General features: G+C 57.4%; 1 protein-coding gene across 2 annotated transcripts in view; it reads right to left on the bottom strand.

The window, feature by feature from the left end:
- Window positions 1-2,583: 2,583 nt before the first annotated feature.
- Window positions 2,584-27,035, bottom strand: part of uroc1 (urocanate hydratase 1) — a 183,088-nt gene continuing 158,636 nt past the window's right edge. For both annotated transcript variants that reach the window (XM_086002151.1, XM_086002152.1), the window contains 4 exons: window positions 26,288-26,387; window positions 6,109-6,190; window positions 4,010-4,109; window positions 2,584-2,872 (listed from right to left, as the gene is read on the bottom strand). In XM_086002151.1, coding sequence (XP_085858277.1) covers window positions 2,732-2,872; window positions 4,010-4,109; window positions 6,109-6,190; window positions 26,288-26,387 — 423 coding nt within the window. In that variant the 3' untranslated portion in view covers window positions 2,584-2,731. The remainder of the gene's footprint in view (window positions 2,873-4,009; window positions 4,110-6,108; window positions 6,191-26,287; window positions 26,388-27,035) is intronic.

Genomic DNA, 27,035 nt, shown 5'->3' with positions numbered 1-27,035 from the left:
TGGCAGATGAAATGTTAACCTGTGACGTCACCTATTGCCGGGTGGCCCTTAATTGGCCTGCTGAGCCCGCTGGGCGGGCTTAACAAGGTCAATCAAGGGAAAATCGCGTGGGTTGGTCGCAACTCGATGGAGGCGGGACTACAACCCCAAAAGTGGGAGTCCCGCCTCCATCACGTCTCCATTGACAAAATCCAGCCCAACGTGTCTGAGCCCAGACAGACAGACACAAACCTGACAATCTTGCACAGGACAGATGCAGCTGGAGCATGAGGCAGGGCAGGACAGACCCCCGGGGGTCAAAATAGATTCAACAAACCTTCAAGTTGTTCGGAGAGAGAGATGAAGAGTTGGACCATTTGTCCCCATGAGCCTGCTCCTGAGGGGGTTCACAGTAGACCCCCTCCTCCCTCACGACACCTCGTCCATAAGTGGCTACTCCACTGTGGAAGGCATCTCAGCTGACCTTTATCCCACCCCCAGCCAATGCTCACACTTCCCTTGGGGAAGGGCCCCAGGGGGTTGGATCCGAGATAGTGATCAGGAGTGGGAATCCCAGCTGATTCATTGTCCCCTTCTGAATCCAGGGACACCCTGTCGGATTGTCGTAAAAACCCAACTGATTCACTAATGCCCTTCAGGGAAGGAAACCTGCCGTCCTCACCCGGTCTCGGCCTATAGGTGACTCCAGACCCACACCAACGTAGGTGGCTCTTAACTGCCCTCTGAAGTGGCCGAGTCAGACACTCAGTTGTATCAAACTGCTACAGAAGGCCCACCACCACCTTCTCTGGGCAGCTCAGGCTGGGCAATAAGCACCGACCTTGCCAGCGACGCCCACAACCCGAGAATGAATGAAAATAAATTGTTTCCTACATTACAACAGCGACTACACTCCGAAAGTGCTGCATTGGCTGTGAAAGCGCTTTGGGACGTGCTGAGGTTGTGAAAGGCGCTATATAAATGCAAGTCTATCTCTTTCTTTCTTTGGGCTCCTCTTCGCGGCGTGCGTGACCCTGGTGGTAAAACCGTGACGGTTTCCTCACTCAGTCCCGTTGGTTAAAACAGGAGTCGGGCCTGATGTCCCAATGGACCCCTAATCTACATATTTAAAGAAGGACCCTGCCGTTTTCAGGTGGGTTTGCTCGAGCCCCCCTTGCTCAGAAGAGCGGGTTAAAAGTGACGACTGTGGAAACATAGAAACATAGAAGATAGGAGCAGGAGTAGGCCATTCGGCCCCTCGAGCCTGCTCCGCCATTCAATGAGATCATGGCTGATCATCCAAATTCAGTACCCTGTCCCTGCCTTCTCCCCATATCCCTTGATCCCTTTAGCCTTAAGAAATGTATCCAACTCCTTCTTGAATATATTTAATGAATTGACCTCAACTGCCTTCTGTGGTCGAGAATTCCACAGGTTCACCACTCCCTGGGTGAAGAAATTCCTCCTCATCTCTGTCCTAAATGGCTTACCCCTTATCCTTAGACTGTGACCCCTGGTTCTGGACTCCCCGACGATCGGGAACATCCTTCCTGCATCTAGTCTGTCCAGTCCTGTTAGAATTTTATACGTTTCAATTAGATTTTATAAGTTTCAATGAGCGCTAGCTCTTTCAAATTTCTCTCACCCTGACGTAGGCGCATGAAACATACGATCAGCTTGAGTCAAATCCTAACGCGAAACAAATGCTTCCTGGGTCGAAACAGATGTTGAAAATATCGCAGAGCAATTTGTTAACAGACAAAGCCATTAGTTACCTTTCGAACCAGAGCTGGGTCCGATCCCCGCCCCCCCCCCCCCCCCCGAGGGTCTCGGTGTATGTGATGCACATTTAAACACCCCATCACCAAGACATCCATCTCACTGATGGGAAACAGTCAGCATGAGGTGTGTGTGGTGTAAAACATTGAAACAAGGCAGACTCGTACAGGTCGAACAACAACAACACCGGCAGTGCCGTGCAGTCACCATTCAACACCATTTAAGAACATAAGAATTAGGAGGAGTCGGCCATTCGGCCCCTCGAGCCTGCTCCGCCATTCAATAAGATCATGGCTGATCTTCAACCTCAACTCCACTTTCCCGCCCGATCCCCATATCCCTTGATTCCCCTAGAGTCCAAAAATCTATCGACCTCAGCCTTGAATATACTCAACGACTGAGCCTCCACAGCCCTCTGGGGTAGAGAATTCCAAAGATTCACCGCCCTCTGAGTGAAGAAATTCCTCCTCATCACAGTCTTAAATGGCCGACCCCTTATCCTGAGACTGTGCCCCCCTAGTTCTAGACTCTCCAGCCAGGGGGAAACAACCTCTCAGCATCTACCCTGTCAATCCCCCTCAGAATCTTGTATGTTTCAATGAGATCACCTCTCATTCTTCTAAACTCCAGAGTATCGGCCCATTCTACACAATCTCTCCTCATAGGACAACCCTCTCATCCCAGGAATCAATCTAGTGTAGCGTCTGCCACACAGGTCATTAGGAATGAACTATTCCACAGAGCACTACAATTACTCTGCGCCCTGTGAGAAATGAAACCTTAGAGAGAGGCAAATGGAGGCAAAGAAGATGATAACAGGAGCTGTTACGAACAATGTCTTTCTTGTTTATTCTCAGATTGTTGCGGGCTTTTGACTTCAATTAATTAACGTTTATCTTAACCGCGCCCGGAGCTTGTTTAGTTATGACTGGGAGGGGAGGTGGCCGGTCAGTTTGTGCGGAGGTCCTGCTCTCTATTTTTGCAGTGCTTTGTCCAGGATCCCTTCATCCTTGACACTGTGAGGGAGCGTTACCCTCAGGGCGCTGTGTTCCCTCATCGTTCTGCAAATTGTCTCATAGGCCTTGTGACTGCCAGACCAGCAGCGACGGGCTACCTGTAACACAAAGAAAGAAAGAACTTGCATTTCTATAGCTCCTTTCACAACCTCAGCCCCGTCTGCCCTCTCAGGTGGATGTAAAATATCCCACGGCCACTATTTCGAAGAAGAGCAGGGGAGTTATCACCGGTGTCCTGGGGCCAATATTTATCCCTCAACCAACATCACCCAAAACAGATGATCTGGTCATTATTTAACTGCTGTCTGTGGGATCTTGCTGTGCACAGATTGCCTGCTGTGTTTCCTACATTACAACAGTGACTACACTCCAAAAAGTACTTCATTGGCTGTGAAGCTCTTTGGGACGTCCTGAGGCCGTGCGAGTGTCAATCAGTCCTGGATTCGTGGCATTTCTCTGCCATGCCCGTCAGGAACTGGATGAGGACCTCTGATCCTTGCAGCCAGCAAATGTTGGAAACATTCCAACCATTACCTTGGGCTGGAGAGTATCCCATGTCCCAGAAACAAAAGGTCGGTGTCTAACCTACTGCACCACCCAATCCCCCAATGTAGCGTGTTATTGGTGGAGTATTGTGTCCAATTCAGGGCACCGCATTTTAGGAAGGATGTCGAGGCCTTGGAAAGGGTGCAGAGGAGATTGACCAGAATGGCCCCAGGGATGAGGGACTTCAGTTATTTGGAGAAACTGGGATTGTTCTCCTTAAATCAGAGAAGGTTAAGGGGAGATTTAATTTTGAGGTATTTGGATAGAGTAAATAAGGAGAAACTGTTTCCAGTGACAGGAGGGTCGGTAACCAGAGGACACAGATTGAAGAGAATTGCCAAAAGAACCAGAGGGGAGATGAGGAGAATGTTTTTACGCAGTGAGTTGTTGTGATCTGGAATGCGCTGCCTGAAAGGGCGGTGGAAGCAGATTCAATAGTAACTTTCAAAAGGGAATTGGAGAAATACTTGAAAAGGAGAAACTTGCAGGAATATGAGGAACGAGCAGGGGGAGTGGGACTAATTGAATCACTCTTTCAAAGAGCCGGCACAGGCAGGATGGGCTGAATGGCCTCCTTCTGCACTGTATCGTTCTATGATTTTAACACATGTACAAATATTTGCGGAATTAATCCAACCTGTTTCAGTAAAAGGGACAAGGGAAGCAAGTGGAAAAAATCTGTCACTCACCCCATTGGAGACATCCCAGTTTAGCATCATCTTCGCTCGCTCCTCGGCATCCTTTGAACCATCGAGGACCAGCCCAAACCCACCGTTTATCACTTCTCCCCTGTGCACCAATGAGAAACATCACAAATCAGTGGCCAGCTCCTTCTACATTGCCCCATCAAACTGAGGGGGCGCCACACTGTCGGAGGTGCCGTCTTTTGGACGAGGCATTAAACCGACGTCCCGTCTGCCCTCTCAGGTGGACGTAAAAGATCCCAGGGCCACTATTTCAAAGAAGAGCAGGGGAGTTCTCCCCGGTGTCCTGGGGCCAATATTCAGCCCTCAACTAACATCACTAAAAACAGATTATCTGGCCATTATCACATTGCTGTTTGTGGGAGCTTGCTGTGCGCAACTTGGCTGCCGCATTTCATAGAAACATAGAAGATAGGAGCAGGAGTCGGCCACTCGGCCTTTCGAGCCTGCTCCGCCATTCAATGAGATCCTGGCTGATCATCCAAACTCAGTACCCTGTCCCTGCCTTCTCCCCATATCCCTTGATCCCTTTAGCCTTAAGAAATATATCTAACTCCTTCTTGAATATATTTAATGAATTGGCCTCAACTGCCTTGTGTGGTAGAGAATTCCACAGGTTCACCACTCTCTGGGTGAAGAAATTCCTCCTACATTGCATCAGCGACTACACTTCAAAAAGTACTTCATTGGCTGTGAAGCGCTTTGGGACGTCCGGTGGTCATGACAGGTGCTGGAGAAACGCGAGTCTATCTTTCTCCTCGATCTTCCTTTCCTCAAAAGTCCACAGGCATTAAAACCCACGCTTAGCACCAACGAAGCACTAATCCTCGATTTAGCTTGCCTTTGACTCCAATCTTCGCAGCCATGGCTGGCGTCAGGTGTCGGGGCCTTGGCTCTTTCCCTTAGCTTTGTTTAACAATGAAAGTAAATGCGGAGGAGATGCGGTAAGGGGCGTGCTGCAATCTGAGCTCCGCCGCACTCGACCCACAGATTGCAGTTACACTGGGAATTGAATTAAATCTTCACGATAGAAATATTCACTGCTGTTGAGAGTTAACGTAATTGAAGCCACAAGTGAAATAACATTTATGGACTATTACAAGAGGATATTAAAAAGATTTCAACAGTATCTGATGTCACTGGGACTTTCAGTGGCAGAACCCAAGTGTTGAACAGATGCTGGATACCTGGGGGTAGATCTGCATCCACATCTTCACCGTATGAGAGGTAATCTTTCAGGGCCCTTTATAGAACCCGCCTGATTATTATTCCATTGATTTCCCCATTCTAAGGGCTGGAAGCGATGCTTCAGTTGTTCAGAGCTCTGGTCAGACCCCCTCTGGAGTCACTGGGTTCAGTTCAGGGCCCCGCCCCTCAGGAAGGATATATCGGCCTCGGGGGGGGAACAGCGCAGATTCACCAGAATGACACCGGGGGCTGAAAGGGTTAAATTAGTCCTTGAACGTACTGTCGCCTCCCAAATCCGTGCTCATCTTTCCCGTTACTCAATGTTTGAATCCCTCCAATCGGTTTTCCACCCCTGCCACAGCACTGAAACGGCCCTTATCAAAGTCACAAATGACACCCTCTGTGACTGTGACCGTGATAAACCACCCCTCCTCAACCAGATCAGGGGAGTGGGGCTAATTGGAGAGCTCTGTCAAAGAGTCGGCACAGGCACGATGGGCCGAATGGCCTCCTTCTGTGCTGTGCGATTCTATTGCAGTCTCCACTCGGCGGGGCTGGAACCTGTCCCCTCCCGCCTCCGAGGTGGGGATCGCTGCCACCTTGCCAAGGGTTCACGCCTGAAGGCAGCGGAGCAATCGTTCCAAGACACGGTTGCACACTCACTGTCATAAATCATGCCATTCATGTGGAAATTACTGATGAAATATACTGGGCGGCCTGCTGGTGGCGCTGTCCAGGGAGAGTATAAATACTCGGGCACAGGCCCAGCTTGTTCAGGGACATTTTGTAAACAGGAACTAGTGAAGGATAACGAGACTTCCATGTTGTGAAACAGTCGATTAAAGCCTTGTTTAATACACTGACCAAGTGCCCAGTAGTTTTCTTATGTCACTCACCATCCCACACCTCCGCCGTTGTGCAAAGCCACCCAAGTCGCTCCTCGGAAAGAATCACCGACAAAGTTCTGTACCGCCATGTCTGAGAAAAGAGAGGGAGATACGGCCGTCGTTAGTTAAGCTGTGCATTACGGCTCATCTTTGGCTTCTGGTTAGCAAACGCCACTCCGACATCTCCCTGTCCTCCCATGGGACGGAGTGTTCTCCTGTTGAACACAGGCCCAGATTTCCACACAAGTCCATGGGGCAGTCCGGACAGGCGTCAGTGGAGCTTGGACCCTCCTCAAATTGGGTGGCTGGGGGGGGTTCTCAGGGAGGTCCAGCAGCGAGCTGAAGAGGAGCAACAACAACTTGCTTTACAAAGCGCCTTTAACATAACAAAAAAAGCCCAAGGTGCTTCACAGGAGCGTAAATCAATCCACGTGTGTCACCGAGCAACATAAGGAGATATTAGGACAGGCTTGGACAAAGAGGGAAGTTTTAAGGAGTGTCTTAAAGGAGGAGAGAGTGGCGGAGAGGTTTAGGGAGGGAATTCCAGAGCTTAGGGCCCAGGCAGCTGAAGGCACGGCCGCCAATGGTGGAGCGATTTATAATCGGGGATGGGCAAGAGGCCAGAATTGGAGGATCGCAGAGATCTCGGAGGGTTGTGGGGCTGGAGGAGGTTACGGAGATAGTGAGGGGCGAGGGATTTGAAAACAAGGATGAGAATTTTTAAATTGAGACATTGCCGGACCGGGAGCCAATGTAGGTCAGACAGCACAGGGGGTGATGGGTGAACGGGACTGGGTGTGAGTTAGGACACGGGGCTGTGAGCACGGGGGGTGATGGGAGAACGGGACTGGGTGTGAGATAGGACACGGGCAGTGAGCACAGGGGGTGATGGGTGAAAGGGACTGGGTGTGAGTTAGGACACGGGGCAGTGAGCACGGAGGGTGATGGGTGAACGGGACTGGGTGCGAGTTAGGACACGGGGCAGTGAGCACAGGGGGTGATGGGTGAACGGGACTGGGTGTGAGTTAGGACACGGGCAGTGAGCACAGGGGGTGATGGGTGAATGGGACTGGGTGTGAGTTAGGACACGGGGCAGTGAGCACAGGGGGTGATGGGTGAACGGGGCTGGGTGTGAGTTAGGACACGGGGCAGTGAGCACAGGGGGTGATGGGTGAACGGGACTGGGTGTGAGTTAGGACATGGGCAGTGAGCACAGGGGGTGATGGGTGAACGGGACTGGGTGTGAGTTAGGACACGGGGCAGTGAGCACAGGGGGTGATGGGTGAACGGGGCTGGGTGTGAGTTAGGACACGGGCAGTGAGCACAGGGGGTGATGGGTGAACGGGACTGGGTGTGAGTTAGGACACGGGGCAGTGAGCACAGGGGGTGATGGGTGAACGGGACTGGGTGTGAGTTAGGACACGGGCAGTGAGCACAGGGGGTGATGGGTGAACGGGACTGGGTGTGAGTTAGGACACGGGGCAGTGAGCACAGGGGGTGATGGGTGAACAGGGCTGGGTGTGAGTTAGGACACGGGCAGTGAGCACAGGGGGTGATGGGTGAACGGGACTGGGTGTGAGTTAGGACACGGGGCAGTGAGCACAGGGGGTGATGGGTGAACGGGACTGGGTCTGAGTTAGGACACGGGGCAGTGAGCACAGGGGGTGATGGGTGAACGGGACTGGGTGTGAGTTAGGACACGGGGCAGTGAGCACGGGGGGTGATGGGTGAACGGGACTGGGTGTGAGTTAGGACACGGGGCAGTGAGCACAGGCGGTGATGGGTGAACGGGACTGCGTGTGAGTTAGGACACGGGGCAGTGAGCACAGGGGGTGATGGGTGAACGGGACTGAGTGTGAGTTAGGACACGGGGCAGTGAGCACAGGGGGTGATGGGTGAACGGGACTGGGTGTGAGTTAGGACACGGGGCAGTGAGCATAGGGGGTGATGGGTGAATGGGACTGGGTGTGAGTTAGGACACGGGGCAGTGAGCACAGGTGGTGATGGGTGAACGGGACTGACCGTGAGTTAGGACACGGGGCAGTGAGCACAGGAGTGATGGGTGAACGGGACAGGGTGTGAGTTAGGACACGGGGCAGTGAGCACAGGGGGTGATGGGTGAACGGGCCTGGGTGTGAGTTAGGACATGGGGCAGTGAGCACAGGGGGTGATGGGTTAACGGGACTGGGTGTGAGTTAGGACACGGGGCAGTGAGCACAGGGGGTGATGGGTGAATGGGACTTGGTGTGAGTTAGGACACGGGGCAGTGAGCACAGCGGGTGATGGGTGAAAGGGACTGGGTGCGAGTTAGGACACGGGGCAGTGAGCACAGTGGTGATGGGTGAACGGGACTGGGTGTGAGTTCAGACATGGGGCAGTGAGCACAGGGGGTGATGGGTGAACGGGACTGGGTGTGAGTTAGGACATGGGGCAGTGAGCACATGGGGTGATGGGTGAACGGGACTGGGTGTGAGTTAGGACACGGTGCTGTGAGCACAGGGGGTGATGGGTGAATGGGACTGGGTGTGAGTTAGGACACGGGGCAGTGAGCACAGGGGGTGATGGGTGAACAGGACTGGGTGTGAGTTAGGACACGGGGCAGTGAGCACAGGGAGTGAGGGGTGAACGGGAATGGGCGTGAGTTAGGACACGGGGCAGTGAGCACAGGGGGTGATGGGTGAACGGGACTGGGTGTGAGTTAGGACACGGGGCAGTGAGCACAGTGGGTGATGGGTGAACGGGACTGGGTGTGAGTTAGGACACGGGGCAGTAAGCACAGGGGGTGATGGGTGAACGGGACTGGGTGTGAGTTAGGACACGGGGCAATGAGCACAGGGGTGATGGGTGAATGGGACTGGGTGTGAGTTAGGACACGGGGCAGTGAGCACAGGGGGTGATGGGTGAACGGGACTGGGTGTGAGTTAGGACACGGGGCAGTGAGCACAGGGGGCGATAGGTGAACGGGACTCGGGGTGAGTTAGGACACGGGGCAGTGAGCACAGGGGGTGATGGGTGATCGGGACTGGGTGTGAGTTAGGACACGGGGCAGTGAGCACAGGGGGCGATGGGTGAACGGGACTGGGTGTGAGTTAGGACACGGGGCAGTGAGCACAGGGGGTGATGGGTGAACGGGACTGGGTGTGAGTTAGGACACGGGGCAGTGAGCACAGGGGGTGATGGGTGAACGGGACTGGGTGTGAGTTAGGACACGGGGCAGTGAGCACAGGGGGTGATGGGTGAACGGGACTGGGTGCGAGTTAGGACACGGGCCAGTGAGCACAGGGGGTGATGGGTGAACGGGACTGGGTGCGAGTTAGGACACGGGGCAGTGAGCACAGGGGGTGATGGGTGAACGGGACTGGGTGTGAGTTAGGACACGGGGCAGTGAGCACAGTGGGTGATGGGTGAACGGGACTGGGTGTGAGTTAGGACACGGGGCAGTGAGCACAGGGGGTGATGGGTGAACGGGACTGGGTGTGAGTTAGGACACGGGGCAGTGAGCACAGGGGGTGATGGGTGAACGGGACTGGTGTGAGTTAGGACACGGAGCAGTGAGCACAGGGGGTGATGGGTGAACGGGACTGGGTGTGTGTTAGGACACGGGGCAGTGAGCACAGGGGGTGATGGGTGAACGGGACTGGGTGTGAGTTAGGACACGGGGCAGTGAGCACAGGGGGTGATGGGTGAACGGGACTGGGTGTGAGTTAGGACACGGGGCAGTGAGCACAGGGGGTGATGGGTGAATGGGACTGGGTGTGAGTTAGGACACGGGGCAGTGAGCACAGGCGGTGATGGGTGAACGGGACTGGGTGTGAGTTAGGACACGGGACAGTGAGCACAGGGGGTGATGGGTGAACGGGACTGGGTGCGAGTTAGGACACGGGGCAGTGAGCACGGGGGTGATGGGTGAACGGGACTGGGTGTGAGTTCGGACACGGGGCAGTGAGCACAGTGGGTGATGGGTGAACGGGACTGGGTGTGAGTTAGGACATGGGGCAGTGAGCACAGTGGGTGATGGGTGAACGGGACTGGGTGTGAGTTAGGACATGGGGCAGTGAGCACAGGGGGTGATGGGTGAACGGGACTGGGTGTGAGTTAGGACACGGGGCAGTGAGCACAGGGGGTGATGGGTGAACAGGACTGGGTGTGAGTTAGGACACGGGGCAGTGAGCACAGGGAGTGAGGGGGGAACGGGACTGGGCGTGAGTTAGGACACGGGGAAGTGAGCATAGGGGGTGATGGGTGAACGGGACTGGGTGAGAGTTAGGACACGGGGCAGTGAGCACAGGGGGTGATGGGTGAACGGGACTGGGTGTGAGTTAGGACACGGGGCAGTGAGCACAGGGAGTGAGGGGTGAACGGGACTGGGTGTGAGTTAGCACACGGGGCAGTGAGCACAGGGGGTGATGGGTGAACGGGACTGGGCGTGAGTTAGGACACGGGGCAGTGAGCACAGGGGGTGATGGGTGAACGGGACTGGGTGTGAGTTAGGACACGGGGCAGTGAGCACAGGGGGTGATGGGTGAACGGGACTGGGTGTGAGTTAGGACACGGGGCAGTGAGCACAGGGGTGATGGGTGAACGGGTTTGGGTGTGAGTTAGGACACGGGGCAGTGAGCACAGGGGGTGATGGGTGAACGGGACTGGGTGCGAGTTAGGACACGGGGCAGTGAGCACAGGGGGTGATGGGTGAACGGGACTGGGTGTGAGTTAGGACACGGGGCAGTGAGCACAGGGGTGATGGGTGAACGGGACTGGGTGTGAGTTAGGACACGGGCAGTGAGCACAGGGGTGATTGGTGAACGGGACTGGGTGTGAGTTAGGACACGGGGCAGTGAGCATAGGGGGTGATGGGTGAACGGGACTAGGTGTGAGTTAGGACACGGGGCAGTGAGCACAGCGGGGGTTGGGTGAACGGGACTGGGTGTGAGTTAGGACACGGGGCAGTGAGCACAGGGGGTGATGGGTGAACGGGACTGGGTGTGAGTTAGGACACGGGGCAGTGAGCACAGGGGGTGATGGGTGAACGGGACGGGGTGTGAGTTAGGACACGGGGCAGTGAGCACAGGGGGTGATGGGTGAACGGGACTGAGTGTGAGTTAGGACAGGGGGCAGTGAGCACAGGGGCTGATGGGTGAACGGGACTGGGTGTGAGTTAGGACACGGGGCAGTGAGCACAGGGGGTGATGGGTGAACGGGACTGGGTGTGAGTTAGGACACGGGGCAGTGAGCACGGGAGGTGATGGGTGAACGGGACTGGGTGTGAGTTAGGACACGGGGCAGTGAGCACAGGGGGTGATGGGTGAACGGGACTGGGTGTGAGTTAGGACACGGGGCAATGAGCACAGGGGTGATGGGTGAATGGGACTGGGTGTGAGTTAGGACACGGGGCAGTGAGCACAGGGGGTGATGGGTGAACGGGACTGGGTGTGAGTTAGGACACGGGGCAGTGAGCACAGGGGGCGATAGGTGAACGGGACTCGGGGTGAGTTAGGACACGGGGCAGTGAGCACAGGGGGTGATGGGTGATCGGGACTGGGTGTGAGTTAGGACACGGGGCAGTGAGCACAGGGGGCGATGGGTGAACGGGACTGGGTGTGAGTTAGGACACGGGGCAGTGAGCACAGGGGGTGATGGGTGAACGGGACTGGGTGTGAGTTAGGACACGGGGCAGTGAGCACAGGGGGTGATGGGTGAACGGGACTGGGTGTGAGTTAGGACACGGGGCAGTGAGCACAGGGGGTGATGGGTGAACGGGACTGGGTGCGAGTTAGGACACGGGGCAGTGAGCACAGGGGGTGATGGGTGAACGGGACTGGGTGCGAGTTAGGACACGGGGCAGTGAGCACAGGGGGGTGATGGGTGAACGGGACTGGGTGTGAGTTAGGACACGGGGCAGTGAGCACAGTGGGTGATGGGTGAACGGGACTGGGTGTGAGTTAGGACACGGGGCAGTGAGCACAGGGGGTGATGGGTGAACGGGACTGGGTGTGAGTTAGGACACGGGGCAGTGAGCACAGGGGGTGATGGGTGAACGGGACTGGTGTGAGTTAGGACACGGAGCAGTGAGCACAGGGGGTGATGGGTGAACGGGACTGGGTGTGTGTTAGGACACGGGGCAGTGAGCACAGGGGGTGATGGGTGAACGGGACTGGGTGTGAGTTAGGACACGGGGCAGTGAGCACAGGGGGTGATGGGTGAACGGGACTGGGTGTGAGTTAGGACACGGGGCAGTGAGCACAGGGGGTGATGGGTGAATGGGACTGGGTGTGAGTTAGGACACGGGGCAGTGAGCACAGGCGGTGATGGGGTGAACGGGACTGGGTGTGAGTTAGGACACGGGGCAGTGAGCACAGGGGGTGATGGGTGAACGGGACTGGGTGCGAGTTAGGACACGGGGCAGTGAGCACGGGGGTGATGGGTGAACGGGACTGGGTGTGAGTTCGGACACGGGGCAGTGAGCACAATGGGTGATGGGTGAACGGGACTGGGTGTGAGTTAGGACATGGGGCAGTGAGCACAGTGGGTGATGGGTGAACGGGACTGGGTGTGAGTTAGGACATGGGGCAGTGAGCACAGGGGGTGATGGGTGAACGGGACTGGGTGTGAGTTAGGACACGGGGCAGTGAGCACAGGGGGTGATGGGTGAACAGGACTGGGTGTGAGTTAGGACACGGGGCAGTGAGCACAGGGAGTGAGGGGGGAACGGGACTGGGCGTGAGTTAGGACACGGGGAAGTGAGCATAGGGGGTGATGGGTGAACGGGACTGGGTGAGAGTTAGGACACGGGGCAGTGAGCACAGGGGGTGATGGGTGAACGGGACTGGGTGTGAGTTAGGACACGGGGCAGTGAGCACAGGGAGTGAGGGGTGAACGGGACTGGGTGTGAGTTAGGACACGGGGCAGTGAGCACAGGGGGTGATGGGTGAACGGGACTGGGCGTGAGTTAGGACACGGGGCAGTGAGCACAGGGGGTGATGGGTGAACGGGACTGGGTGTGAGTTAGGACACGGGGCAGTGAGCACAGGGGGTGATGGGTGAACGGGACTGGGTGTGAGTTAGGACACGGGGCAGTGAGCACAGGGGTGATGGGTGAACGGGTTTGGGTGTGAGTTAGGACACGGGGCAGTGAGCACAGGGGGTGATGGGTGAACGGGACTGGGTGCGAGTTAGGACACGGGGCAGTGAGCACAGGGGGTGATGGGTGAACGGGACTGGGTGTGAGTTAGGACACGGGGCAGTGAGCACAGGGGTGATGGGTGAACGGGACTGGGTGTGAGTTAGGACACGGGCAGTGAGCACAGGGGTGATTGGTGAACGGGACTGGGTGTGAGTTACGACACGGGGCAGTGAGCATAGGGGGTGATGGGTGAACGGGACTAGGTGTGAGTTAGGACACGGGGCAGTGAGCACAGCGGGGGTTGGGTGAACGGGACTGGGTGTGAGTTAGGACACGGGGCAGTGAGCACAGGGGGTGATGGGTGAACGGGACTGGGTGTGAGTTAGGACACGGGGCAGTGAGCACAGGGGGTGATGGGTGAACGGGACTGAGTGTGAGTTAGGACAGGGGGCAGTGAGCACAGGGGCTGATGGGTGAACGGGACTGGGTGTGAGTTAGGACACGGGGCAGTGAGCACAGGGGGTGATGGGTGAACGGGACTGGGTGTGAGTTAGGACACGGGGCAGTGAGCACGGGAGGTGATGGGTGAACGGGACTGGGTGTGAGTTAGGACACGGGGCAGTGAGCACAGGGGGTGATGGGTGAACAGGACTCGGTGTGAGTTAGGACATGGGGCAGTGAGCACAGGGGGTGATGGGTGAACGGGACTGTGTGTGCTTTAGGAGACGGGGCAGTGAGCACAGGGGCTGATGGGTGAACGGGTCTGGGTGCGAGTTAGGACACGGGGCAGTGAGCACAGGGGGTGATGGGTGAGCGGGACTGGGTGTGAGTTAGGACACGGGGCAGTGAGCACAGGGGGTGATGGGTGAACGGGACTGGGTGTGAGTTAGGACACGGGCAGCGAGGACAGGGGGTGATGGGTGAACGGGACTGGGTGTGAGTTAGGACACGGGGCAGTGAGCACAGGGGCTGATGGGTGAACGGGACTGGGTGTGAGTTAGGACACGGGGCAGTGAGCACAGGGGATGATGGGTGAACGGGACTGGGTGTGAGTTAGGACACGGGGCAGTGAGCACAGGGGGTGATGGGTGAACGGGACTGGGTGTGAGTTCGGACACGGGGCAGTGAGCACAGGGGGTGATGGGTGAACGGGACTGGGTGTGAGTTAGGACATGGGGCAGTGACTACAGGGGGTGATGGGTGAACGGGACTGGCTGTGAGTTAGGACACGGGGCAGTGAGCACAGGGGGTGATGGGTGAACGGGACTCGGTGTGAGCTAGGACACGGGGCAGTGAGCACAGGGAGTGATGGGTGAATGGAACTGGCTCTGAGTTAGGACATGGGGCAGTGAGCACAGGGGATTATGAGTGAACGGGACTGGGTGTGACTTAGGACACGGGGCAGTGAGCACAGTGGGTGATGGGCGAACGGGACTGGGTGTGAGTTAGGACACGGGGCAGTGAGCACAGGGGGTGATGGGTGAACGGGACTGTGTGTGAGTTAGGACACAGGGCAGTGAGCACAGGGGGTGATGGATGAACGGGACTGGGTGTGAGTTAGGACACGGGGCAGTGAGCACAGGGGGTGATGGGTGAACGGGACTGGGTGTGAGTTAGGACACGGGGCAGTGAGCACAGGGGGTGATGGGTGAACGGGACTGGGTGTGAGTTAGGACACGGGGCAGTGAGCACAGGGGGTGATGGGTGAACGGGATTGGGTGCGAGTTAGGACACGGGGCAGTGAGCACAGGGGTGATGGGTGAACGGGTTTGGGTGTGAGTTAGGACACGGGGCAGTGAGCACAGGGGGTGATGGGTGAACGGGACTGGGTGCGAGTTAGGACACGGGGCAGTGAGCACAGGGGGTGATGGGTGAACGGGACTGGGTGTGAGTTAGGACACGGGGCAGTGAGCACAGGGGTGATGGGTGAACGGGACTGGGTGTGAGTTAGGACACGGGCAGTGAGCACAGGGGTGATTGGTGAACGGGACTGGGTGTGAGTTAGGACACGGGGCAGTGAGCATAGGGGGTGATGGGTGAACGGGACTGGGTGTGAGTTAGGACACGGGGCAGTGAGCACAGGGGGGGTTGGGTGAACGGGACTGGGTGTGAGTTAGGACACGGGGCAGTGAGCACAGGGGGTGATGGGTGAACGGGACTGGGTGTGAGTTAGGACACGGGGCAGTGAGCACAGGGGGTGATGGGTGAACGGGACGGGGTGTGAGTTCGGACACGGGGCAGTGAGCACAGGGGGTGATGGGTGAACGGGACTGAGTGTGAGTTAGGACAGGGGGCAGTGAGCACAGGGGCTGATGGGTGAACGGGACTGGGTGTGAGTTAGGACACGGGGCAGTGAGCACAGGGGGTGATGGGTGAACGGGACTGGGTGTGAGTTAGGACACGGGGCAGTGAGCACGGGAGGTGATGGGTGAACGGGACTGGGTGTGAGTTAGGACACGGGGCAGTGAGCACAGGGGGTGATGGGTGAACAGGATTGGGTGTGAGTTAGGACATGGGGCAGTGAGCACAGGGGGTGATGGGTGAACGGGACTGTGTGTGCTTTAGGAGACGGGGCAGTGAGCACAGGGGCTGATGGGTGAACGGGTCTGGGTGCGAGTTAGGACACGGGGCAGTGAGCACAGGGGGTGATGGGTGAGCGGGACTGGGTGTGAGTTAGGACACGGGGCAGTGAGCACAGGGGGTGATGGGTGAACGGGACTGGGTGTGAGTTAGGACACGGGGCAGTGATCACAGGGGGTGATGGGTGAATGGGACTCGGTGTGAGTTAGGACACGGGGCAGTGAGCGCAGGGAGTGATGGGTGAACGGAACTGGCTCTGAGTTAGGGCATGGGGCAGTGAGCACAGGGGGTGATGGGTGAACGGGACTGGGTGTGAGTTAGGACACGTGGCAGTGAGCACAGGGGGTGATGGGTGAACGGAACTGGCTCTGAGTTAGGACACGGGGCAGTGAGCACAGGGGGTGATGGGGGAACGGGTCTGGGTGTGAGTTAGGACACGGGGCAGTGAGCACAGGGGGTGATGGGTGAACGGGACAGGGTGTGAGTTAGGACACAGGGCAGTGAGCACACGGGGTGATGGGTGAACGGGACTGGGTGTGAGTTAGGACACGGGGCAGTGAGCACAGTGGGTGATGGGTGAACGGGACTGGGTGTGTGTTAGGACACGGGGCAGTGAGCACAGGGGGTGATGGGTGAACGGGACTGGGTGTGAGTTAGGACACGGGGCAGTGAGCACAGTGGGTGATGGGTGAACGGGACTGGGTTTGAGTTAGGACACGGGGCAGTGAGCACAGGGGGTGATGGGTGAACGGGACTGGGTGTGAGTTTGGACACGGGGCAATGAGCACAGTGGTGATGGGTGAACGGGACTGGGTGTGAGTTAGGACACGGGGCAGTGAGCACAGGGGGTGATGGGTGAACAGGATTGGGTGTGAGTTAGGACATGGGGCAGTGAGCACAGGGGGTGATGGGTGAACGGGACTGTGTGTGCTTTAGGAGACGGGGCAGTGAGCACAGGGGCTGATGGGTGAACGGGTCTGGGTGCGAGTTAGGACACGGGGCAGTGAGCACAGGGGGTGATGGGTGAGCGGGACTGGGTGTGAGTTAGGACACGGGGCAGTGAGCACAGGGGGTGATGGGTGAACGGGACTGGGTGTGAGTTAGGACACGGGCAGCGAGGACAGGGGGTGATGGGTGAACGGGACTGGGTGTGAGTTAGGACACGGGGCAGTGAGCACAGGGGCTGATGGGTGAACGGGACTGGGTGTGAGTTAGGACACGGGGCAGTGAGCACAGGGGGTGATGGGTGAACGTTACTGGGTGTGAGTTAGGACACGGGGCAGTGAGTACAGGGGGTGATGGGTAAACGGGACTGTGTGTGAGTTAGGACACGGGGCAGTCAGCACAGGGGGTGATGGGTGAATGGGCCTCGGTGTGAGTTCGGACACGGGGCAGTGAGCACAGGGGGTGATGGGTGAACGGAACTGGCTCTGAGTTAGGACACGGGGCAGTGAGCACAGGGGGTGATGGGTGAACGGGACTGGGTGTGAGTTAGGACACGGGGCAGTGAGCACAGGGGGTGATGGGTGAACGGGACAGGGTGTGAGTTAGGACACGGGGCAGTGAGCACAGGGGGTGATGGGTGAACGGGTCTGGGTGCGAGTTAGGACACGGGGCAGTGAGCACAGGGGGTGATGGGTGAACGGGACTGGGTGTGAGTTAGGACACGGGGCAGTGAGCACAGGGGGTGATGGGTGAACGGGACTGGGTGTGAGTTAGGACACGGGGCAGTGAGCACAGGGGGTGATGGGTGAATGGGACTCGGTGTGAGTTAGGACACGGGGCAGTGAGCACAGGGAGTGATGGGTGAACGGAACTGGCTCTGAGTTAGGACATGGGGCAGTGAGCACAGGGGGTGATGGGTGAACGGGACTGGGTGTGAGTTAGGACACGGGGCAGTGAGCACAGGGGGTGATGGGCGAACGGGTCTGGGTGTGAGTTAGGACACGGGGCAGTGAGCACAGGGGGTGATGGGGGAACGGGTCTGGGTGTGAGTTAGGACACGGGGCAGTGAGCACAGGGGGTGATGGGTGAACGGGACAGGGTGTGAGTTAGGACACAGGGCAGTGAGCACACGGGGTGATGGGTGAACGGGACTGGGTGTGAGTTAGGACACGGGGCAGTGAGCACAGTGGGTGATGGGTGAACGGGACTGGGTGTGAGTTAGGACACGGGGCAGTGAGCACAGGGGGTGATGGGTGAACGGGACTGGGTGTGAGTTCGGACACGGGGCAGTGAGCACAGTGGGTGATGGGTGAACGGGACTGGGTTTGAGTTAGGACACGGGGCAGTGAGCACAGGGGGTGATGGGTGAACGGGACTGGGTGTGAGTTTGGACACGGGGCAATGAGCACAGGGGGCGACAGGTGAACGGGACTCGGGGTGAGTTAGGACACGGGGCAGTGAGCACAGGGGGTGATGGGTGAACGGGACTGGGTGTGAGTTAGGACACGGGGCAGTGAGCACAGGGGGTGATGGGTGAACGGGACAGGGTGTGAGTTAGGACACAGGGCAGTGAGCACACGGGGTGATGGGTGAACGGGACTGGGTGTGAGTTAGGACACGGGGCAGTGAGCACAGGGGGTGATGGGCGAACGGGTCTGGGTGTGAGTTAGGACACGGGGCAGTGAGCACAGGGGGTGATGGGTGAACGGGACTGGGTGCGAGTTAGGACACGGGGCAGTGAGCACAGGGGGTGATGGGTGAACGGGACTGGGTGTGAGTTAGGACACGGGGCAGTGAGCACAGGGGTGATGGGTGAACGGGACTGGGTGTGAGTTAGGACACGGGCAGTGAGCACAGGGGTGATTGGTGAACGGGACTGGGTGTGAGTTAGGACACGGGGCAGTGAGCATAGTGGGTGATGGGTGAACGGGACTAGGTGTGAGTTAGGACACGGGGCAGTGAGCACAGCGGGGGGGAACGGGACTGGGTGTGAGTTAGGACACGGGGCAGTGAGCACAGGGAGTGAGGGGTGAACGGGACTGGGTGTGAGTTAGGACACGGGGCAGTGAGCACAGGGGGTGATGGGTGAACGGGACTGGGTGTGAGTTAGGACACGGGGCAGTGAGCATAGGGGGTGATGTCTGAACGGGACTGGGTGTGACTTTGGACACGGGGCAGTGAGCACAGGGGGTGATGGGTGAACGGGACTGGGTGTGAGTTAGGACACGGGGCAGTGAGCACAGGGGGTGATGGGTGAACGGGACTGGGTGTGAGTTAGGACACGGGGCAGTGAGCACAGGCGGTGATGGATGAACGGGACTGGGTGTGAGTTAGGACACGGGGCAGTGAGCACAGGGGGTGATGGGTGAACGGGACTGGGTGTGAGTTAGGACACGGGGCAGTGAGCACAGGGGGTGATGCGTGAATGGGACTGGGTGTGAGTTAGGACACGGGGCAGTGAGCACAGGCGGTGATGGGTGAACGGGACTGGGTGTGAGTTAGGACACGGGGCAGTGAGCACAGGGGGTGATGGGTGAACGGCACTGGGTGCGAGTTAGGACACGGGGCAGTGAGCACAGGGGTGATGGGTGAACGGGACTGGGTGTGAGTTCAGACATGGGGCAGTGAGCACAGGGGGTGATGGGTGAACGGGACTGGGTGTGAGTTAGGACACGGGGCAGTGAGCATAGTGGGTGATGGGTGAACGGGACTGGGTGTGAGTTAGGACATGGGGCAGTGAGCACAGGGGGTGATGGGTGAACGGGACTGGGTGTGAGTTAGGGCACGGTGATGTGAGCACAGGGGGTGATGGGTGAATGGGACTGGGTGTGAGTTAGGACACGGGGCAGTGAGCACAGGGGGTGATGGGTGAACAGGACTGGGTGTGAGTTAGGAGACGGGGCAGTGAGCACAGGGAGTGATGGGTGAACGGGACTGGGTGTGAGTTAGGACACGGGGCAGTGAGCACAGGGGGTGATGGGTGAACGGGACTGGGTGTGAGTTAGGACACGGGGCAGTGAGCACAGGGGGTGATGGGTGAACGGGACTGGGTGTGAGTTAGGACACGGGGCAGTGAGTACAGCGGGTGATGGGTGAACGGGACTGGGTGTGAGTTAGGACACGGGGCAGTGAGCACAGGGGGTGATGGGTGAATGGGACTCGGTGTGAGTTGGGACACGGGGCAGTGAGCACAGGGAGTGATGGGTGAACGGAACTGGCTCTGAGTTAGGACATGGGGCAGTGAGCACAGGGGGTGATGGGTGAACGGGACTGGGTGTGAGTTAGGACACGGGGCAGTGAGCACAGGGGGTGATGGGCGAACGGGTCTGGGTGTGAGTTAGGACACAGGGCAGTGAGCACAGGGGGTGATGGGTGAACGGGACAGGGTGTGAGTTAGGACACAGGGCAGTGAGCACACGGGGTGATGGGTGAACGGGACTGGATGTGAGTTAGGACACGAGGCAGTGAGCACAGGGGGTGATGGGTGAACGGGACCGGGTGCGAGTTAGGACACGGGGCAGTGAGCACAGGGGGTGATGGGTGAACGGGACTGGGTGTGAGTTAGGACACGGGGCAGTGAGCACAGGGGGTGATGGGTGAATGGGACTGGGTGTGTGTTAGTACACGGGGCAGTGAGCAGAGGGGGTGATAGGTGAACAGGACTGGGTGTGAGTTAGGACACGGGGCAGTGAGCACAGGGAGTGAGGGGTGAACGGGACTGGGTGTGAGTTAGGACACGGGGCAGTGAGCACAGGGGGTGATGGGTGAACGGGACTGGGTGTGAGTTAGGACACGGGGCAGTGAGCATAGGGGGTGATGGGCGAACGGGACTGGGTGTGAGTTTGGACACGGGGCAGTGAGCACAGGGGGTGATGGGTGAACGGGACTGGGTGTGAGTTAGGACACGGGGCAGTGAGCACAGGGGGTGATGGGTTAACGGGACTGGGTGTGAGTTAGGACACAGGGCAGTGAGCACAGGGGGTGATGGGTGAACGGGACTGGGTGCGAGTTAGGACACGGGGCAGTGAGCACGGGGTGATGGGTGAACGGGACTGGGTGTGAGTTAGGACACGGGGCAATGAGCACAGGTGGTGATGGGTGAACGGGACTGGGTGTGAGTTAGGACATGGGACAGTGAGCACAGGGGGTGATGGGTGAACGGGACTTGGTGTGAGTTAGGACACGGGGCAGTGAGCACAGGGGGTGATGAGTGAACAGGGCTGGGTGTGAGTTAGGACACGGGGCAGTGAGCACAGGGGGTGATGGGTGAACGGGACTGGGTGTGAGTTAGGACACGGGGCAGTGAGCACAGGGAGTGAGGGGTGAACGGGACTGGGTGTGAGTTAGGACACGGGGCAGTGAGCACAGGGGGTGATGGGTGAACGGGACTGGGTGTGAGTTAGGACACGGGGCAGTGATCACAGTGGGTGATCAGTGAACGGGACTGGGTGTGAGTTCGGACACGGGGCAGTGAGCACAGGGGGTGATGGGTGAACGGGACTGGGTGTGAGTTAGGACACGGCGCAGTGAGCACAGGGGGTGATGGGTGAACGGGACTGGGTGTGAGTTAGGACACGGGGCAGTGAGCACAGGGGGTGATGGGTGAACGGGACTGGGTGTGAGTTAGGATACGGGGCAGTGAGCACAGGGGGTGATGGGTGAACGGGACTGTGTGTGAGTTAGGTCACGGGGCAGTGAGTACAGCGGGTGATGGGTGAACGGGTCTGGGTGTGAGTTAGGACACGGGGCAGTGAGCACAGGGGGTGATGGGTGAACGGGACTGGCTGCGAGTTAGGACACGGGGCAGTGAGCACAGGGGATGATGGGTGAACGGGACTGGGTGTGAGTTAGGACACGGGGCAGTGAGCACAGGGGTGATGGGTGAACGGGACTGGGTGAGAGTTAGGACACGGGGCAGTGAGCACAGGGGGTGATGGGTGAACAGGGCTGGGTGTAAGTTAGGACACGGGGCAGTGAGCACAGGGGGTGATGGGTGAACGGGACTGGGTGAGAGTTAGGACACGGGGCAGTGAGCACAGGGGGTGATGGGTGAACGGGACTGGGTGTGAGTTAGGACACGGGGCAGTGAGTACAGGGGGTGATGGGTGAACGGGACTGGGTGTGAGTTAGGACACGGGGCAGTGAGCACAGGGGGTGATGGGTGAATGGGACTCGGTGTGAGTTAGGACACGGGGCAGTGAGCACAGGGAGTGATGGGTGAACGGAACTGGCTCTGAGTTAGGACATGGGGCAGTGAGCACAGGGGGTGATGGGTGAACGGGACTGGGTGTGAGTTAGGATACGGGGCAGTGAGCACAGGGGGTGATGGGTGAACGGGACTGGGTGTGAGTTAGGACACGGGGCAGTGAGCACAGGGGGTGATGGGTGAACGGGACTGGGTGTGATTTAGGACACGGTGCAGTGAGCACAGGGGGTGATGGGTGAACGGGACTGGGTGTGAGTTAGGACACGGGGCAGTGAGCACAGGGTGTGATGGGTGAACGGGACAGGGTGTGAGTTAGGACACAGGGCAGTGAGCACACGGGGTGATGGGTGAACGGGACAGGGTGTGAGTTAGGACACGGGGCAGTGAGCACAGGGGGTGATGGGTGAACGGGACCGGGTGCGAGTTAGGACACGGGGCAGTGAGCACAGGGGGTGATGGGTGAACGGGACTGGGTGTGAGTTAGGACACAGGGCTTTGAGCACAAGGGGTGATGGGTGAACAGGACTGGGTGTGAGTTAGGACACGGGGCAGTGAGCACAGGGAGTGAGGGGTGAACGGGACTGGGTGTGAGTTAGGACACGGGGCAGTGAGCACAGGGGGTGATGGGTGAACGGGACTGGGTGTGAGTTAGGACACGGGGCAGTGAGCATAGGGGGTGATGTCTGAACGGGACTGGGTGTGACTTTGGACACGGGGCAGTGAGCACAGGGGGTGATGGGTGAACGGGACTGGGTGTGAGTTAGGACACGGGGCAGTGAGCACAGGGGGTGATGGGTTAATGGGACTGGGTGTGAGTTAGGACACGGGGCAGTGAGCACAGGGGGTGATGGGTGAACGGGACTGGGTGTGAGTTAGGACACGGGGCAGTGAGCACGGGGTGATGGGTGAACGGGACTAGGTGTGAGTTAGGACACGGGGCAGTGAGCACAGGGGGTGATGGGTGAACAGGACTGGGTGTGAGTTAGGACACGGGGCAGTGAGCACAGGGGGTGATGGGTGAACGGGACTGGGTGTGAGTTAGGACACGGGGCAGTGAGCACAGGGGGTGATGGGTGAACGGGACTGGGTGTGAGTTAGGACACGGGGCAGTGAGCACAGGGAGTGAGGGGTGAACGGGACTGGGTGTGAGTTAGGACACGGGGCAGTGAGCACAGGGGGTGATGGGTGAACGGGACTGGGTGTGAGTTAGGACACGGGGCAGTGAGCACAGGGGGTGATGGGTGAACGGGACTGTGTGTGAGTTAGGACACGGGGCAGTGAGTACAGCGGGTGATGGGTGAACGGGACTGGGTGTGAGTTAGGACACGGGGCAGTGAGCACAGGGGGTGATGGGTGAACGGGACTGGGTGTAAGTTAGGACACGGGGCAGTGAGCACAGGGGGTGATGGGTGAACGGGACTGGGTGTGAGTTAGGACACGGTGCAGTGAGCACAGGGGGTGATGGGTGAACGGGACTGGGTGCGAGTTAGGACACGGGGCAGTGAGCACAGGGGGTGATGGGTGAACGGGACTGGGTGTGAGTTAGGACATGGGGCAGTGAGCACAGGGGTGATGGGTGAACGGGACTTGGTGTGAGTTAGGACACGGGGCAGTGAGCACAGGGGGTGATGGGTGAACGGGACTGGGTGTGAGTTAGGACACGGGGCAGTGAGCACAGGGGTGATGGGTGAACGGGACTGGGTGTGAGTTAGGACACGGGGCAGTGAGCACAGGGGGTGATGGGTGAACGGGACTGGGTGTGAGTTAGGACACGGGGCAGTGAGCACAGGGGGTGATGGGTGAACGGGACTGGATGTGAGTTAGGACACGGGGCAGTGAGCACAGGGGTGATGGGTGAACGGGACTGGGTGTGAGTTAGGACACGGGGTAGCAGAGTTTTGGATGAGCTGAGGTTTACGGCGGGTGGAAGGTGAGAGGCCGCCCAGGAGAGTGTTGGAATAGTCGAGTCTGGAGGTGACAAAGGCAGGGATGAGGGTCTCAGTAGAAGACGCCCACTGCACTGAGATTTTCACTTCCGCCCACCCCAGCAGGATATTTGGACCTTCCACCTGTCACGCTCCAGCTTCCAGAAGACCCCCCCAAGGCCTGAGAGACCGGCAGCTGCGCTCCTGTTCGTGCCCACAGCTCCCGGCACAAGTCCCTGAGCCAAGGCTGTTCCTGGGGCCATGCTAATGGGCCAAGACAGCAAAATCAAGCACAGCGAGGCCTTGACATGTGCAACACGCTCGCTGTTGTAATCTGTGGCCTTTTAAAGGCCCACGCCACCGGCAGGTTTGTCCTTCCCACTGCGGTTACATGGCTGGGCGAGGATTCAGAGTCTAACACACCCAGCGGCCAGAAAATGGAGCAGTACCCACCTCTGAGAAGGTGGGTGGGTGGGGTTGGGGGATTGGGGAGAAGGTGGGTGGGTGGGGTTGGGGGATTGGGGAGAAGGTGGGTGGGTGGGGTTGGGGGATTGGGGAGAAGGTGGGTGGGTGGGGTTGGGGGATTGGGGAGAAGGAGGGTGGGTGGGGTTGGGGGATACAGGAAGAAGGTGGGTGGATGGGGTTGGGGATTTGGGGGAAGACGAGGACATGTGGTTGGGTAGATGGAGTTAAGGCTCGTTTCCTGTTCCTGAAAGTGGTGTACTCTGATATTCAGGTCAGTGGAAATCGCATCTTGCTTAGATCAATGTTTCCCTCAATCAGTGTTGCAGGAAGTTGAGCAAAATGTTTATTCTAACATAAGTGGCTACCATCAACGATTCATCAATCTTCCAATCAGCAATATTTAAGGCAACCAACTCCTGATTGAGTGAAATTCTGCCAAAATTAAGACGGCCGCTGTACCAGGGATCGGGATCCCCAGCGACCTGTGTGGTGTGGCACTGAGACACGCTGGCCAGAAAGGTTTGATCGCTGGTCTGTTGGTGTCAACCTTGCTGATGTTAAGGGGAAAAATTCGGTTGGTTATTACATTTGCTCTCAGTATCTCTGGGCCAGACAAGGAGAAAAATCAGCCAGGTTTCCAATTCTTGGTCACGATCAAATGACTTCTACTGACAAGTCCATGGATGTCGGGTTCGGACGAGAGCTGGCTTGACCCAGGTTGCTCCCCCCCCCCATGCTGGAATGGCCGCAGTGGCTGGACTCGGGTATGACGGCAGCAGTTTGGGTGAGGTCATGGAGGTTTGCCGCTGCCCGTGGGACAGTACTTCAGCAAGAGTCAGCGCCTTCAGGTGAGTATAGGAGGGAATTGGAGGGGGAAATAAGATGAGCTGAACATCAGACCTAGGAAGGATGTCAAGCCCCTGAACAGGGTGCAGAGCAGATTTACCGGGATGATACCAGGGATGAGGGACTTCAGTTATGTGGAAAGTCTGGAGATGCTGGGGTTGTTCTCCTTAGAACAGAGAAGTTTAAGGGGAGATCTAATACAGGTGTTCAAAATTATAAGGGGTTTAGACAGAGTAAATAAGGAGAAACTGTTTCCACTGGCAGGAGGGTCGGTAATCAAAGGACACAGATTTAAAATAATTGGTAAAAGAACAAGAGGTGAAATGAGGAGAAATTTCTTCACTCAGAGGGTTGTTATGATTTGGAACGCACTAACTGAGAGGGCGGTGGAGCAGATTCCACAGGAACTTGCAAAAGGCAATTGGACATGTACTTGAAGAGGACTGATTTGCAGGGTTCTGGGGCGAAAGCTGGGGAGTGGGACTAAATTGGAATGGCCTTCTGTGCCGCAAGGTTCTATGAATCTAGGTCAACTGAAAATTTCAAAACTGAGATTGACAGATTTTTGTTGGGTAAGGGCATTAAGCATTTAAAAATTTTTTTTATTTGTTCATGAGATGTGGGCGTCGCTGGCAAGGCCAGCATTTATTGCCCATCCCTAGTTGCCCTCGAGAAGGTGGTGGTGAGCCACCTTCTTGAACCGCTGCAGTCCATGTGGTGAAGGTGCTCCCACAGTGCTGTTAGGGAGGGAGTTCCAGGATTTTGACCCAACGACGATGAAGGATCGGCAACATACTTCCAAGTCAGGATGGTGTGTGACTTGGAGGGGAACTTGGAGGTGGTGGTGTTCCCATGCGCCTGCTGCCCTTGTCCTTCTAGGTGGAAGAGGTCACGGGTTTGGGAGGTGCTACCGAAGAAGCCTTGGCGAGTTGCTGCAGTGCAAATTGCATTATTGAACCAAGGCAGGTAGCTGGAGTTAAGATACAGATCAGTCATGATCTAATTGAATGGCAGAACAGGCTCGAGGCGCTGAATGGCCCCCTCCTCTTCCTGTGTACACTGATGATTCATTAAGGGTCGCATTCAGCGAGTGACACTAACCTGCACAAAATGCTGATCCATCGTAAACATTCGAGGTTTCCCTGTACGGGCTGTCCGTGCCACTGACATCATGATGGTCTCGGCTAATCACCACAGGAGCCTGTTGAGTTGAAAAGAGATTCTACTAAACAGGAATGAGATTATGTTGTGGAAAATGTAACTCAGTGACTGTCGGCAGATCATTCAAAGGTGGAGGACTTTACCTGAACTTGGAGAGGAGGGGCAGGGCGGGGAAGGGAGAGGAAAGGATGGGAGGGTAGGGGATGGGATATGAGGAGAGGTGAGTGGAGGAGAGGGGAGAGGAGGGGAAGAGACAAGAGGGAAGGGAAGGGGAAGAGGGTGGGAGAAAGAAGGGATGTGAGGGAAGGGGGGATGTTACAAAACTTGCATATTCTGAATGATACCAGAACTGGGAGGTTATAACTATCAGGAAAGACTGAACAGGCTGGGGCTCTTTTCTCTTGAAAAGAGAAGACTGAGAGGTGACCTGGTAGAGCTCTTCAAAATTATGAAAGGGTTTGATCGGGTAGACGTAGAGAAGATGTTTCCACTTGTGGGGGAGACCAGAACTAGGCGCCATCAATATAAGATCTGTGGTGTATGTAACCTGTTCCACCTTAAGAGAACTTAAGCCTGTTCCACCTTCAGAGATGTACTACTTTCTCTGGCTGCTGTATACGTAATACCGGTGGTGACCACCGGTATATAAGCACTGTGTAGTAAGATGTATTTCAGATAGTCCTGACCT

Source organism: Somniosus microcephalus, chromosome 11 (genome assembly GCF_052327205.1).
Source record: "Somniosus microcephalus isolate GS21.2 chromosome 11, FLI_Smic_1.0, whole genome shotgun sequence".
Classification (NCBI taxonomy): Eukaryota; Metazoa; Chordata; class Chondrichthyes; order Squaliformes; family Somniosidae; genus Somniosus; species Somniosus microcephalus.
This window is presented reverse-complemented; position numbering and strand designations above follow the sequence as displayed.